A 17,465-nucleotide genomic window follows, 5' to 3' on the forward strand; every position below is an offset into this window, starting at 1 on the left:
GCCATCTCTCCATACCCCCTGATCCCCTTAGCCACAAGGGCCACATCTAACTCCTTCTTAAATATAGCCAATGAACTGGCCTCAACTACATTCTGTGGCAAAGAATTCCAGAGATTCACCACTCTCTGTGTAAAAAATGTTTTTCTCATCTCAGTCCTAAAAGATTTCCCCTTTATCCATAAACTGTGACCCCTTGTTCTGGAGTTGATAGTTATGTTGATAGTTATGACCTTATTTTAAACTCAAGTAAACAGGGCAGAATTATAGAATTAAAAAAACAAGGTCCCAATGCAAAAACCTCAAACTGTACAGGGTTCATTACTTTGAACGTAGCGTACCCCTTGTTGAAGTGTGAATTAATAACAAAGGTACAGTAGAGTAGTGGTAGAAGTGCTGCCATACAGTGAAGAGACTCAGGTTCGATCATGACAATGGGCTGTGCTGCATGGGGCTTTGTACATTCTCCCTGTGACAGCCTGGATTTTCTCTGGGTGTTCCGGTTTCCTCCCACATTCCAAAGACATGCAGGTTTGTAGGTTAATTGACTTCTATTAATTGTCCCTAGTGTGTAGAGTAGAACTAGTGTACAGGTGCTTGTTGGTTTGCATGAACTCAGTGGGACAAAAGGAGTGTCAGATACCCTGTATCTCTATACTCAAAAGACGGAAAGTCCAACTACAAGTTACTCCTGACCTGGAAGCTATCTGTGGTGCAAGTTACCTTATTTGGGTTTCATGGAGATGTTGCTTCAGGTAAAGTCCCCTGGCAGAGAATGTTGGAATCTGGATTCATTAATTGCTGATTCCTGGTCCTTTTAATCCATTTACTCCCTTTCACATTTTCAGTATCTATCTTCAACTGTCCTCACATTTGTTTTATTTGACTTTTATCCCCAATAGCTGAAAAGCGCTAGCATTAGATTTGATTCCAAACAGGTACAACATATCCAAATGTAATTAAACATGAAATCTATATCTGCACATTCCTCAGAAATATAACTAATTCCTTAAAACATAACATGCAAAACAGCAAAGCAAAAACACAATCACCAAGATGACAGAATTGAACACACGTGTCACAAAAAGATCAAACAAGCACAATGACAGCTGGAAAATAAAGAATATTTTTTGTTTTTCACAAACTAGTATCCAAAGACTACATCAACTACAAAGCACTCGTTGTCCTGGTAACCCAATTGTCAAGCAGCAGGAGATGTTCCAGTGACATAATTAGCATTCTTGAATAGTTATAAATAATATTGGATGAATCCAGGAGCAAGTTTCAGAATTAATTAATATTTAATTCATATATCATGAAAATCAGGTCCTTTAAATATAATTGTTTCAGAAAATATTTTAGGAAAATAATAATTAAGAAAAAATAGTTCACAATGTCTAATTTAGGGATTTCAATGCTAATTAGGCAGCTGGCAAGAACAGCATATAATGATGTGGACTTACCGATTTCTGCTTCTGTTTAGCTATAGAAATATTAAAGAAGAAATAAAGAATAACATAGCATGCATGTTATTGTCCCATTTCAGGACACAAACAAATAGAAGACTTGTTGAGTGACATACTGGCGATTAGCACGTGCGACAGACTGGAGTTTCGGAAGTGTGGTTACCTTCTTAAAAAAGGGCATTCTTTTCTCTTTAGACTGGGGAGACGTTACACTGTTTACACTGGTTATAGGGGTTCGCTGATTTGCCTGGGGATCAATGTCTTCTGCATCTAAGCCACTTGCATCTAAATCAAGAGCTATGCACCCGGATGACAGGGGAAGGAAGGAAAACAGGAGTTGAATGAATGGAAATAATCCCAACAAAAATGTACATAGGCAAATACAAAATCAAAATATGGCAATGCACAACAGTAAAGAAACAAACTCAAAAGTTTAAGTGAGTCAAATACAGAAACAAACAGGTGAAAATGGCTCATTAAATTAGGCTTCAAATGCCCAAGATATTTTAACTGCTCCCTTCCCAAAAGAAAGTAAATACATTTATAATCAAAGAGCAAAGTTACTTTAATTTTGATCACCACGGTGGTGCAACGATAGAGTTGCTACCTTGCATTCTCTCTATGAATGCGTGGGTTTTCTCCGGGTGCTTTAGTTTCCTCCCACACGCCAAAGACATGCGGGTTTGTCGGTTAATTGGCTTCGGTAAGTTGTAAAATTGTCCCTTGTGTGTGAGTGTGTATTAGTGGTCGCTGGTCGGCTTGGACCCGATGGGCTAAAGAGTTGGACGGTAGCGATCACAATCTACTGGTGCAATTGGTGAACCACTGCCGCACTCATTTCCTAACTTAATCAAGCAGGTTTATGACACACAAAGGAGGGTGCATGACTCACACTATACTGACCAAAATAAGGGATATTTCAGAAGGGCAACAATAATAATCCAAGAAATTACAGGAGAGGTTGGACTAATTTGAATTGTTTTCTCTGGAGTGTCAGACACTAACAGGGCGATCTCATAGAAATATATAAACAGTTTGTGATGCTTTGATAGGGCTGATCGTAAGAGTTATTTATCCCAGGCTGAAATGTCAAATATTAGAGGACGTAGATTTTAGTTGAGAGACGGAAAGTTTCAAGGAGACCAAATAGTGTTTAATTGTTAATAATGTTAAAATTGTACAAGGCATTGGTGAGACCAAATCTGGAGTATGGTGTAAATCGCCAAATTATAGGAGGTGATGTCAACAAAATAGAGAGAGTACAGAGGAGATTTACTAGAATGTTGCCTGGGTTTCAACAACTAAGTTACAGAGATAGGTTGAATAATAGGTGGAGCGCAGAAGGTTAAGGGGGGACCTGATAGAGTCTTTAAAATGATGAGAGGGATAGACAGAGTTGATGTGGACAAGCTTTTCCCTTTGAGAATAGGGAAGATTCAAACAAGAGGACATGACTTCAGAATTAAGGGACAGAAGTTTAGGGGTAATATGAGGGGGAACTTCTTTACGCAGAGAGTGGTAGCGGTGTGGAATGAGCTCCCAGTGGAAGTGGTGGAGGCAGGTTCATTGGTATCATTTAAAAATAAATTGGATAGGCATATGGATGAGAAGGGAATGGAGGGTTATGGTATGAGTGCAGGCAGGTGGGACTAAGGGGAACAAAATTTGTTCGGCATGGACTTGTAGGGCCGAGATGGCCTGTTTCCGTGCTGTAATTGTTATATGGTTATATGGTTATATGGAGATGCGCAGGGCTTTTTTTTATTACGACAGTGATAAATACCTAGAACAACCTGTCAGGGGAGATGGTATAATAATATAGTCAAATACAATAGTGACATTTAAGTGGTAATTAGACAGATACATGAACAGGCAAGGGATAGAGGATGTGGACTGTAAACAGGCAGATGGTATTAATTTGGTTTATATAATGGCTGGCACATATATAATGGCTGGCACCATATATAATGGTTGGCTCAAGGATCTGTTCCCAAGCTTTAAAATCTTTGTGTTCTATCTTCTACATTTAACCTCAATTGAGTTGACTTTTCAATGAACCTCAATGTGTTCCAAGGTTCCTCAGTATCTCTACGCCTCTCAGTATCCTACCATTTATTGTGCATTTCATCATCTAATCTCCCCAAATGCATTAACTCACATTACTTCTTTGTACTGAATTCTGTTTGGCTCTTTGCGCTCATTCATTCAGTCTCCTGCATCCCACATCTTTGATCCTCCTGTCAAATATTGTCAATTTTAGCCAGTACTGCAGATTTCTTAATCAAGCAGTTTTGGCTTTTCAGCGTTTGCTGGAGCTTTGATTCCAAACAGCACTGAAGATGTCAGGATTCACTATGGTTTACCTGCGGTTAAGTCCGGGGCAGCAGTGTGGCACAGCTAGTAGAGCTGCTGCCACACTGTATTAGATATCCGGATTTGATCCTAACTTCGGGTGCTGGAGTTTACACATTATCCCTGTGACAGCATGGGTATCCTCCAGATACTCTGGTTTCCTCCCACATCCCAAAGACGTAGGCGTTTGTAGGTTAATTGTCCTCTACAACTTGCCCCCTGTGTGTATGGAGTGAATGGGAAAGTGGGATAACAATAGAACTAAAGTGATTGATGGTCAGCGTGGACTAAGTGGGACAAAAGACCTGAATCCATACTGTACCTTTCAATCGATTCAATCAATCAATCAACATCAAACACTGAAGCACATTTCACCAGGATTGAAAAGAATAATTAGATTTATAATCTGGAGTGTATCCAACTCAGTTTTGGAGTCTAATCCTTTGTTGTGTATGTCCTCTATTGGTTTGTTTGATAAATTGGTGAGAGGCACTGAATCTACTGTGGGAATGTGCTCAGAGGATAGATTCATTTTTCTCAACCCAAAACCATTTTTTATGCTCTCTTATACATTATTGTTCCTCATCAGATATTAGCAGGTCTAATGTCAATTGCTGTATACTTTGATGATTAATACAATAATATTGTACCATTTTACTGTAAGAAGAGCTTTGTTACACCAAGTGACACCAGCCTCCTCAAAAATACATGTGAAGGTTGTCCAGCCTTCACTGGATTCAACCCAGCTGTTGTGTACTTCAAAATAAACAAATCACATAGTCTACATTTTTTGCACTATTATAACCACCTGGTAAGGCTAATGAACACAGATCTTAAAATAATGATTCAAAAATAGTAAAATTAAAAGTTAGTAAAATCCCGGTGACATGGAAATAACTGGGAGGCCACACTGCAATGAGGCTATCTAAAAACTCCAACAATTGGTAGGTTGAGTGATTGGGTGAAAGTTTGGTAAATAGAGTTTAGTAGGAAAATGTGTGAGCACCCACTTTTATTTAAATAGAGTTTGTTTTGTAAATGGAAAGTGATTGCAAATAAGAAGAGTACAGAAGGATCAATGTAATTTTCAGCCTGAAACACAAAAATGTTAGCATGCAGATACAGCAAGTACTTAAGAAGGCAAATGACCATTCACCTTTGTTACACTGGGGTTGAGTATAGCAAAGACAACTCTCTCCACATCTAAGGTGGCACGGTGGTGCAGCAGGAGTGTCAGAGAGTCCAGTTTGATCCTGGCTACAGGTGCTTGTCTGTATGGAGTTTGTACATTCAGCTTGTGACCGGGTGGGTTTTCTCCGAGAATGTAAAATTTGTCCCGAGTGTAGGATAACGTTAATGTGCAGGGATCGCGGGTCAGTGCGGACTCAGTGGGCCGAAGGGCCTGTTTCCGCGCTGTATCTCTAAGCTAAACTAAACTAAATCTCCTTTCGTCCTCTCTCTCCAGGCCTTCCCGTCCAAGCAATTCCCATCTTCCGAGGCTTTCCTTGCTCCATGCCTTCTTAAACAAGGTGACGTTGTTACAAGATAAGGGGGTAGTCATTTAAAACAATGGTGCACAGGAATCTCACCTCATAGAGGGTGGAGAATCTCTGGAATTCTTTACCCCAAAATGTTTTTGAAGCTAAAACATGGAAGTAATTAAAGAAGAGGTAGATATTTTGAGGAAAAATTGGGCCCAGGTGAAACTGGCACAGAAGAGGAATTGAGATTGAGGACAGATCATTCACAATCATATTGAAAGGCAGGACTGGCATCTAGGGTCACGTGGCCTACTATTTTCTTGTGTGTTCCTGTGTAACGTCATGCCTATCAAAATAGATAAGCCAATATCAATTGCAACAGAGTGAAGCACACTCTCTCATGATCAGAGTTCAGCAGAAATGGGACAGAGAGGGGAGAAAGGGAGAGTTGGAAGAAAGGAAGAAGATGGGACAAGGAAAGGATGAGGAGTGAGGGGTGGTGGTTGTTATGAGCGGGGAAAGGAAACCTGTAAGGAGTCCTGACACGAAACGTCGCCTATTCCTTCTCTCCTTAAATGCTGCCTCACCCGCTGAGTTTCTCCAGCTACCTTAGCCTGTAAGGACGATCTGTTTTGGAGGGAGTTTGAGGGTGGTTTGTGGGGTGAGGTTCAGAAGGGAAACCCATAATTAGGGGAAGATGGGAAAAGCCTTGCTAGGGTTAGCCCAAAGCCCCTGGTTAAATAGTTAACAACCTATCACTGATACTGACTAATAGTTAATTGCGACTGAAAGCAAAACCCAATGGAAAGGACCTTTAGCCACACGGTCCACCTATAACGTTAGTCTATGTAACACTACTGGAAGGATCTCATTGTTGTCATCCAACAGCTATTCAAAGCAGTCATACATATTCAACCAGAGTTCACTTGATGAACGAAGGTCCTTTTGCCCAGAAGCAACACTGCTAAAGAGAAGGTTATAGTTATGCCCCTGTCCCACTTAGGAAACCTGAACGGAAATCTCTGGAGACTTTGCGCCCCACCCAAGGTTTCCGTGCGGTTCCCGGAGGTTGCAGGTGGTTGCCGGAGGTTGCAGGTAGTGGAATCAGGCAGGGAGACTGACAAAAACCTCCGGGAACTGCACGGAAACCTTGGGTGAGGCACAAAGTCTCCAGAGGTTTCCGTTCAGGTTTCCTATGTGGGACAGGGGCATAACTCATCATATGCTGCAAGTTGTCCCATTTAATTGTACAATTTCCTCAATGTTGCTTTCTTTATTTTCATCAACAGCAAAATAAAAGATTCTCATTTAGATTATCAACTGCTTAAAGTTTAGCTCAATGCAATCATGGCATTCAAACACATTTATATTATATCTACACACATGATCATTCTGCAGTAAGAAACTTTGGTGACCCACTTACCAGATGAGGGGGGAGTGGATCGCCTGGAAGTAGGGACCACATCACCTATACTGGAAGATGAATTTCCACCCGATTTACTAGGACAGATTCAAATCAATAAGTACATTTAAAAATCTTACATTGTAACTGATGTCATTTCTTATACAAAAGATTGAACATTTATATTTACATTTTACTATTTTCACAGCTTTCTGCATAATTTACATTATTAACATAAATCCCATTTACATAATTAAATTGGATCTTTTTGAACACTATTTATCACCCTTAAGTTTGCAATACCATTATATAGTACAAATGATGCACATCAAATCACTTTTGAATGCGTTAAGAATAGGCCACACAAGGAACTGCAAGAGCTGGTTAACAAAAAAAAGATACAGAGTGCTGGAGTAATTTAGTGGGTTGGGCAGCATCTCGGGAAAACATGGATAGGTGACCTTTCTTCACGCCCAACTGGAAACGTCTCCTATCCATGTTCACCGAGATGGCCTGTTTCCGTGCTGTAATTGTTATATGGTTATATGGTTATATGCTGCTGACCCGTTGAGTTCCTCCAGCACTCTATGCCTTTTTAAAAAAAATAATAAGGCACGTATGGAAGATGCAAAAGAGGTTTACAATTTACAAGGATAATCATGGAACAATATGTCCTACAAGAATGATTGAATATACTTGGAATGTTTTTCTTGATAAAACAGAAGCTTGAAAGATAGCCAAGTAGAATCTTAAAGAATATTTAAGTGTTTGATAAATTAGGCGTTCACTTGAAGGAGGGATCAGAATTGGAAATTATAAATCTAACATAGCTATTAATAAAATACACAAAATGCTGTAGGAACCTGGAGAACATGCCTGGAGAACATGCATAGGCAACGGTTTGGATCAGCAGACTTGTTCAGATCCAAAACGCCACCTATCCATGTTCTCCAGAGATGCTCCTTGACCTGCTGAGTTACTCCAGTACTTTGTGTCCTTCTTTGTAGACCAGCATCTGCAGTTCCTATGAGTCTACATAGCTACTAATAAATTCATTTAGGGGATTTAGGGGAAACATTTTTTTCCAGAGAGAAGTTAGAATATGACTCCAGAGAGAAGTTAGAATAGCACTGATGTCATTAGAGGGAAGATAAATTCAAGCTTGATAAGAGGTACAGAAGAGATGAGATGAGAAAAGGAACAAGGATCTCAAGTGCTGCAATATCATCAGTTCAGTTTAGTTTATTGTCACGTGTGCCGAGGTACAGTGAAAAGCTTTTGTTGCGTGCTCTCCAGTCAGCAGAAAGGCAATACATGATTACAATCGAGCCATTTGCAGTGTATAGATACATGATAAGGTAATCACATTTAGTGCAAGGTAAACCCAGTAAAGTCCAAATTGACTCAGTATTGTGCACAATCAAGGGTCAAAAAAGAGGTAGATAGTAGTTCAGAATAGGGTGGGTGGGCCAAATGGCCTGAATCTGTGCTGTAGGGTCTATGCAACATTCTAGACCTTGAGACATTTTTCCTACCACCATAATTGTGGCATTTGGAATTCTGAATCTGGCAGCTGTCCCTGCTGACATCCACCTGTAATACAGCTGCCAAGCTAATTCTAATTCCATTTCTACATGTCTTCTCTTAATCTGTTCGGACTCTACTTTACGCAATATTATTTCCTCACAGTGAAAATGTGCATTGAATCTCTTTTCAACTTTAAATTGAGTGTGAATATTATTTGCTGTAATTGTCCAAATACAATAAATGTGTGTTTACTCAGCGAATATTCACAATGCTGGTCTTGATATTACACATTACACATCCGGAATGGGGATGGAATTTTACGGGAGCAGTGAAATGTTTAGTCAGATGTCTGGATTCTGAAAAAGAACTACAGATGCACAGGTTTGTTTCACCTTTAAATGAGGCAACTAAGAGGTTATCCGTTGGAGGTGTAGAACAGATAAGAGAAGGCAAATACGTTATTACTGTAAAATTAAGTTTAAAGAACATGTGCGGGAATTTGTTTTTATAGACAAAGGGCGGTGGGTGCCTCGAAAGCACTGCCAGAGGTTGTGGAGGCAGAAATATTCCTATTAATACTGCCAACAAATATTTAATTTACTTTTTTCCCCAGATGCACGGTGAAATGCAATGGTATACCGAGCTTAAAGACATATGGGAAATGAGGCTGTGGGTTGAAAGGGGGCATGAGAACAAGAGGCCTCAGTGGATTCAAGGGGCATGTGAACAGGGGCCTCAGTTGGTTCAAAAGGCGTGAGGAAAGCAAGGGTCCAGCGAGTTTAAATGATGTGTTGGAAACTGGGAGATTAACTTTGGGAGTATCTACTTTGGATAATGGCAATGGCAGCAATATCTCTGCGGAAGGATTTCGAGAAGGAGAAAAAACAAACAGATTTGTGTGATGCTGCGCATATTGCTAAAAGCTGGAAGATGGATACAAAGAGTGCACTGGTATGCTCAGATTTCAGCATTACAAGTGTCCGTGGTCCCATCCATTTTCTAAGAAACTGCAAGCCATTTTAACATGGCACCTCAGCTGATTATGCAAGTGCATAAATACAACGAGGCAGAATCTCCTTGAATTAGACTGAAGTTGTCACATACTGGCTGCAAATGGCTTCCACATTGGGAATTTATTTTTCAACTTACCTTGAGTGATATTTTCCCTGCTTTGTTTTTTGGTCACTCTGCAGTCTCATATTTTCTAATTTCACTGGACTGGGGATGAATCCTATTTCACAGCCTTCTTTAACCAACCGTCCAATCCACCAGTCGTTACTGAATTTCTAAACATGGAAATAAGGAAAACAATGTGTTACATTTTACCACTTTACTTTGCATTGAATGCTGTATCAATGAACAAACTTACTTCTTTGACGTGCAGAAAATCCTTTGCTTCGAAAGAGATAGCCATGCCTGGGACAGGGACATCGTTGTCCAGGGCTGCGCTGTAGCCAACATTTGTCCGTACAGCAAATGCAACCAGTTTAGTCTGTCAGGAGAAATAAAAAATGTTAAGGGCCTGTCTCACGAGCATGCGACTCCATGCGGCAAGCGCGACCTAAAGGGCCTGTCCCACGAGCATGCGACTGCATGCGGCAAGCGCAACCTAAAGGGCCTGTCCCACGAGCATGCGACTGCATGCGGCAAGCGCAACCAAACCAGACGCGGGGGCCGCACGGAGGTCGAGTGAGTGACATGAAGTTCGAGCTAAGTCCGCGGGAAGTTCGCGCGTGACGTATGGCGTCGAGGCGGTGTGTATGACGCTGAGGCGGCTGCGGGCCGGTAGGCCGTTGCCACGCGGAATTTTTGAACACGGACAGTTTTTCGGAGGCCCGCGCGATGTCGGGACCAGATCCGCACAACTCCATACGGCTCCGGTGATCGAAGTGGGACCAGCCCCGTGAGGCTGTATGGCTCAAGCGACCACGTTAGGTCGCGCTTGGCGCATGGAGGTCGCGTGAGTGCATGAAGTTGCTAAGTCCGCGGGAAGTTCGCGCGTGACGTATGACCCTTAACTACTTCATTATTCCTGGTTTACTGAACAACTTTACATGGAAAACTTTAAGGATGTTTTCAAACCAAAGAGAATTATTCTGTTTAAGAAGGAACTGCAGATGCTGGAAAATCGACGGGTAGACAAAAATGCTGGAGGAACTCAGCAGGTGAGGCAGCATCTATGGAGTGAAGGAAATATGCAAAGTTTCGGGCCAAAACCCTTCTTCAGAATTATTCTATGTTTGCACTTATATTAAATAAAACCTTATCTTGTGTGCAAAAATTCAACATTGTGCATGCACAGAGCAATTCAATTATCACTGTGCTTGTCACATCATTGCTGCATCAAACAAACATTGCTTTAAAGCTCAGTCTGAAGAAGGGTTTCAACCTGAAACATCACCCATTCTTTTTCTCCAGAGACGCTAGCTGACCCACTAAGTTACTCCAGCTTTTTGTGTCAACCTTCGGCTTTAACCATATAACCATATAACCATATAACAATTACAGCACGGCTTTAGACCCTTGTTTGAATTAAACAATACTGGGCACACGCATTAAACATAAAAATATTGAGATCTGAAATATTACTCATATATTATTCAGTTTTATATAAAAACCGTGGTAATTTTTCATCTAATGTTATAAATACAAGTACAATTTAAAATATAGAAACAAAGGACTGCAAATGCTGGTACAAAAGGCCACAACGTGCTGGAGTAACTCAGCAGGTCAGGCAGCATCTCTGGAGAACATGGATAGATGACATTTCCTCAGACTGAAAAAGGGTTGTGTCCCAACATCTCACCTATGTTCTGCAGAGATGCTCCCTGACCTGCTGAGTTACTCCAGCACTTTGTGCCCCATCAAATACAGTTTAGGTTTTAGGGGGATATTTCCACATTTTCTGCTCTCTGGCATCATGCTCTCAACTTCATTTTGAACACATCAACGACTTAATTAAACAGTGAGATACAGCTGCCTCAGGGTCCTACCACAGGTTCCGAGATAGATATTGTACAGCAATTCTCCTACACAGGAAAGTAAGTCTTGCAAACAACTTCAAACTTCAAGTCAAGAGTCAAGAGAGTTTTATTGTCAGATGCCCCAGATAGAACAATTAAATTCTTACTTGCTGCAGCACAACAGAATATGTAAACAAAGTACACTGTAAACAATGTAATAAACGAGAGGGTAAAACAGTTCAATGTGTATATACACACACACACACACACAAACACACACACACACACACATATATATATATATATACACACACACACATATGTATACATATGCACATATACACACACAAGCACAAATATGTACACACAAAAAACAAACAACAAACAAACAACTTGATCAGAAACATGCAAATCTTTGCAATCTAGTTAAAGGAATATTCTGCAAGAAACAATCACTGATCTCCTGTGCCCGACCTAGGCCTTAATGATATCCATCGAGGGCCAAGCATTAAATGTTGTCGCAGGTTGAGGTTATTGTTAATCATTGGGTTTAAATTCATAATCTACTTTGACAGGAAACCTATTGAAAAATCAAAGCATAATTGGCCTTCGAGAACCACTCGAGCTCGAGGCCACTAACTCGCAAGCGTGTCCTTACCTAGAGTGACTCATTGGGCAGAAGCTGACAGCCAGCGGCCCCATTAGGAATCCAACGGTGATTTGTGGTTGTGCTAAAAATGGGGATCAGCTGTACAGAAGTCCAGGTCATTACATCTACACGAGTAACAACTGACAGCTCTACGTGGGAATGTTGGCTTTTAAATGGATGATCTGAACCATTAAATGAAGTGTTTAAATGTATTTGCTGTTTTCAAGACATATTTTATTTATTGTTTCTTGCACATTGACGAACTTGCAGATGGAAAACGGTTGCCCACGTGTTTATTTAACATTATCAATGTGTCACAGAATAAAGCACCAAAGGTGCAATAATGAACTTACATGAGCAAACAAATATGCCACAGTGTCCTGTATGTATTTGCATCTCATTCAGGAAATAATAAAAATATTATTCATAAAAATTTAAAAATAGCAGAATGTATTATAAAACATGAGCTACTGGAATATTTTCTGCTGAATGGGAGGTCAATAGATTTAACAGTTATTTTTAAAAATCATGAAAGGCTTTGAAAGACTAAATAAGGAATTCTGTCTCAATACAAAGATCTGCATATTTCTGCCAAAGATCTGCCAACAAACATTGGAGGGGATGGAAATGTATTGATGCAGTTTTTGCATTTGCCTTAGTATTTGCGATAGAGAGAAGCCTACATAGAAAATAAACCATCACGTCTTAAGGATGGGTATAATATCCGAAACTAAGTAAAGGCTTGGGAGGTGACGGAAATGAAATGAGTCCACCAAATCAAAGCATAGAAACAAGGCCTTCACCACACTGTGTCCAGGGGAACCATCAAACATTCATCCATACTAATCTCATTTACCAGCAATTGGTCCATATCCTCCTATGGACTGGCAATTCAATTGGTCGGCTAGAAAATTTTTGGGTACAAAAAATGTTTCCTTTTATCCCTTCCGAAGTTCTTAATCCTTAAAGCCCTGCCCCACGGTCCATTTTTTGCACCATGGAGAACATAGATAGGTGACGTTTTAGGTCGAGACCCTACTTCAGACTGAGTGTGAAGAAAAGTCTCAACCTAAAGCATCACCCATCCATATTATCCACGGATGCTGCTTGATCTGGCACTTTGTATTCTTCTGTTATGTTTCACACCGAGTTCTACTCATTACGATTCTTGCCTCAAAGACTGGCATCATTCACCTCCAATCATTCACCTCCAAATTAAAATGTCCATCCTCAATTTTAAATCCATGTGATCCTCCATGCTCCAGCTATCCATCTCTCTTCCATGGAACCTCTGAAACTTAAACACTAAGTTTGGGGGAGGGGGATGGGAGGGAGGGGAGGAGGGAGGAAGGGGGAGAGGGGGGGGGGGGGGGGGGGGAGAAGGGAAAGAGTGGGGAGGGAGAATGGAGGGGGAAGGGGGGAGAGGTGGAGGTGGAAGAGTGGGGGGAGGAGGAAAGGGGTAGGGGGAGTGATGGAAGAGGGACAGAGGGGTAGGAGGAAGGGGGCGGGTGGAGAGAGGGAAATGGGTGAGGAGAGGGAGCGGGGTGAGGTAGAGAGGGGAGCGGGGTGGGGGAGGAGAGGGGAACATAGAAAGTAAGTGCAGGAGTAGGCCATTCGGCCCTTCGAACCTGCACCACCATTCCAGATGATCATGGCTGATCATCCAACTCAGTATCATGTACCTGCCTTCTCTCCATACCCCCTGATCCCTTTAGCCACAAGGGCCACATCTAACTCCCTCTTAAATATAGCCAATGAACTGGCCTCAACTACCTTCTGTGGCAGAGAATTCCAGAGATTCACCACTCTCTGTGTGAAAAATGTTTTTTCTCATCTCTGTCCTAAAGGATTTCCCCCTTATCTTTAAACTGTGACCCCTTGTTCTGGACTTCCCCAACATCTGGAACAATCTTCCTGCATCTAGCCTGTCCAACCCCTTAAGAATTGTGTACGTTTCTATAAGATCCGCCCTCAATCTTCTAAATTCTAGCGTGTACAAGCCGAGTCTATCCAGTCTTTCTTCATATGAAAGTCCTGACATCCCAGGAATCAGTCTGGTGAACCTTCTCTGTACTCCCTCTATGACAAGAATGTCTTTGAGCATTGGGCATTGTGACATCACACGATGGAACGTTCACCAGGGGCTGGGGCTGCTTCTATGGGTGAGAAGCAGTTTTCTTTTGAGGGGTGGAGAAGGATTTGAAAGAAGGATGATAAAAATGTGTACATAAACACGACGAAATGTAATCAGGAGCGGATACGTTGAAAGAAAAGTGAAATTTCTACCGAAATGGAAAATATCTCGGCGATTCTGCGTCTGGTTTCGGAGTAGCAAGGAATCAAAGGAAGAAAGTCGGCCGGCAGCCGGACGCCGGACGCCAGACGCCGGACGGCGGCAGACACACAGTTTTAATATATAACTAGACCAAGTGCAGACCCGTTGGGTCTGTTTCCCCCAACAGCATTTGCGGGGGGTTTTAATAGTAGGGGCTGCGGCATCACACTCAAATTAACCACTCCCCAAACTCACAGGTGGGGGGAGGGGGATGGGGGAGAGAGATGTGGGGGAGGGGGGGATGGGGAGGGAGGGGAGGAGGGGGGAGAGGGGTGGAGGGAGAGACGGGAAAGATGGGGAGTGAGGGAGGAGGAGAGGGAGTAGGGGTAGGGGGAAGGGGGTGGGGTAGAGAGGAAGGGGGGGTGAGGGAGAGAGGGAGAGGGGTGAGGGAGAGGGGTGAGGGAGAGGGGTGAGGAGAGGGAGAGGGGTGAGGAGAGGGAAACATAGAAATTAAGTGCAGTAGTAGGCCATTCGGCCCTTTGAGCCTGCACCACCATTCAATATGATCAAGGATGATCATCCAACTCAGCATCCTGTACCTGCCTTCTCTCCATACCCCCTGATCCCTTTAGCCACAAGGGCCACATCTAACTCCCTCTTAAATATAGCCAATGAACTGGCCTCAACTACCTTCTGTGGCAGAGAATTCCAGAGATTCACCACTCTCTGTGTGAAAAATGTTTTTCTCATCTAGGTCATAAAGGATTTCCCCCTTATCCTTAAACTGTGACCCCCCTGTTCTGGACTTCCCCAACATCTGGAACAATCTTCCTACATCTAGCCTGTCCAACCCCTTAAGAATTTTGTAAGTTTCCATAAGATCCCCCCTCAATCTTCTAAATTCTAGCGAGTACAAGCCAAGTCTATCCAGTCTTTCTTCATTTGAAAGTCCTGACATCCCAGGAATCAGTCTGTTGAACCTTCTCTGTACTCCCTCTATGGTCTGTTTCCCCAACGGCGTTTGCGGGGGGGGGTGAGAAGAGGGGAGGGAGGAGGAGGAAACGGGATAGATTTGGGAGGGAAAGGAGAGCGGGGTAGGGGGTGAGGGATGGGGAGAGAGCTTTGGGGGTTAGGGGGATGGGGAGGGAGGGGAGCAGGGTGGGATGGGGAGAGGGGTGGGGGGGAAAGAGGGGAAAGAGTGGGGAGGGAGGAGGAGAGGGGTAGCGGGAGTGATGGAAGAGGGACAGAGGGATAGGGGAAGGTGTGGGGGGATAGAAGGTAGGGGGTGGGGGTAGAGAGGGAAGGGGGTGGGGGGAGAGAGGGATGAGGAGTGGGGGAGGAGTGGGGGAGGAGAGAGTGGGAGAGAAGTGGAAGAAGAGGGGAGGGAGGGAGGGGTTTAGAGGGGTAGCGGGAGTGGTAGAAGAGGCACAGAGGGGTAGGGGGAAGGGGGGTGGTGGTAGAGAGGGAAGGGGGTGGTGGTAGAGAGGGAAGGGGGATGGGGGAGAGAGAGATGGGTGGCAGAGGGAGAGGGGTGAGGAGAGGGACACTCAGAAACATAGAAATTAGGTGCAGGAGTAGGCCATTCGGTCCTTCGAGCCTGCACCGCCATTCAATATGATCATGGCTGATCATCCAACTCAGTATCCCGTACCTGCCTTCTCTCCATACCCCCTGATCCCCTTAGCCACATGGGCCACATCTAACTCCCTCTTAAATATAGCCAATGAACTGGCCTCAACTACCCTCTGTGGCAGAGAGTTCCAGAGATTCACCACTCTCTGTGTGAAAAAAAAGTTCTTCTCATCTCGGTTTTAAAGGATTTCCCCCTTATCCTTAAGCTGTGACCCCTTGTCCTGGACTTCCCCAACATCGGGAACAATCTTCCTGCATCTAGCCTGTCCAACCCCTTAAGAATTTTGTAAGTTTCTATAAGATCCCCTCTCAGTCTCCTAAATTCTAGAGAGTATAAACCAAGTCTATCCAGTCTTTCTTCATAAGACAGTCCTGACATCCCAGGAATCAGTCTGGTGAACCTTATCTGCACTCCCTCTATGGCAATAATGTCCTTCCTCAGATTTGGAGACCAAAACTGCATGCAATACTCCAGGTGTGGTCTCACCAAGACCCTGTACAACTGCAGTAGAACCTCCCTGCTCCTATACTCAAATCCTTTTGCAATGAAAGCTAACATACCATTCGCTTACTTCACTGCCTGCTACACCTGCATGCCTACCTTCAATGACTGGTGTACCATGACACCCAGGTCTCGTTGCATCTCCCCCTTTCCCAATCGGCCACCATTTAGATAATAGTCTGCTTTCCCGTTTTTGCCACCAAAATGGATAACCTCACATTTATCCACATTATACTGCATCTGCCAAATATTTGCCCACTCACCCAGCCTATCCAAGTCACCTTGCAGTCTCCTAGCATCCTCCTCACAGCTCCCCCCCTCTCCATACCCTCTGATCCCTTTAGCCACAAGGGCCACATCTAACTCCCTCTTAAATATAGCCAATGAACTGGCCTCCACTACCGTCTGTGGCAGAGAGTTTCAGAGACTCACCACTATCTGTCTGAAAAATGTTTCCCTCATCTCAGTACTAAAGGATTTCCCCTTTATCCTTAAATCGTGTCCCGCTTGTCCTGAACTTCCCCAACATCTGGAACAATCTTCCTGCATCAGACAAATGCAATTCAGGGCTTTTCACTTCACAAGCAAAACCAGAATGACAGTTAGTGAAGAATTTGAATAATCACTGAGCGTTCTCTATGGCAACAATGTATTTGAGCATTGGGCATTGTGACATCACACGATGGAACGTTCACCATGGGCTGGGCTCCTGCAAGGCATATGTAAATGAATCCATTCAGATTGAACATATGTGAACATTGGGCATTGTGACATCACACGATGGAACATTCACCATGGGCTGGTGCTGCTTGTGTGGGTGAGAATCCAGTTTCTTTTTGAAATATTGAGGTGGTGGGGGGGGTGAAGGATTTGATTAAAAAAGTGTACCTAAACACGACGAAATGTAATGAGGAGCGGATACTTAGAAAGAAAAGCGAAATCTTTACCGAAATGGAAAAGACGTCGGCGATTCTGCGTCCGGTTTCGGAGTTGCGGAGCATCAAAGGAACAAACGCGGCCGGAAAGCCGTACATGCAAATGGATCCATTCCGATTGGACGTCCGCGAGCATCGGGCATTGTGACATCGCACGGCGGGAACGAATCGAAAGGCAGGAAGGGATCCGTACTGCAGGCAGGCGGACGGATTTGAGTTTTATATAATAGATAGATGGATAGATAGATAGATTTACAGCACCTGCAGTTTAATGATTTTCAATT

The 17,465-nt window shown here is 43.1% G+C and overlaps 1 protein-coding gene across 7 annotated transcripts in view; it reads right to left on the reverse strand.

Moving 5' to 3' along the window:
- Positions 1-17,465, reverse strand: part of LOC129707610 (voltage-dependent L-type calcium channel subunit beta-2-like) — a 343,156-nt gene that overhangs the window by 26,777 nt on the left and 298,914 nt on the right. For 5 of the 7 annotated variants that reach the window (XM_055652740.1, XM_055652748.1, XM_055652764.1 and 2 more), the window contains 4 exons: positions 9,595-9,717; positions 9,375-9,511; positions 6,720-6,796; positions 1,627-1,760 (listed from right to left, as the gene is read on the reverse strand). In XM_055652740.1, coding sequence (XP_055508715.1) covers positions 1,627-1,760; positions 6,720-6,796; positions 9,375-9,511; positions 9,595-9,717 — 471 coding nt within the window. Of the gene's footprint in view, positions 1-1,460; positions 1,481-1,626; positions 1,761-6,719; positions 6,797-9,374; positions 9,512-9,594; positions 9,718-17,465 lie in introns of all 7 variants that reach the window. The other 2 variants (XM_055652771.1, XM_055652788.1) reach the window with 1 other exon arrangement.

Source organism: Leucoraja erinacea, chromosome 2 (genome assembly GCF_028641065.1).
Source record: "Leucoraja erinacea ecotype New England chromosome 2, Leri_hhj_1, whole genome shotgun sequence".
Taxonomy (NCBI): Eukaryota; Metazoa; Chordata; class Chondrichthyes; order Rajiformes; family Rajidae; genus Leucoraja; species Leucoraja erinaceus.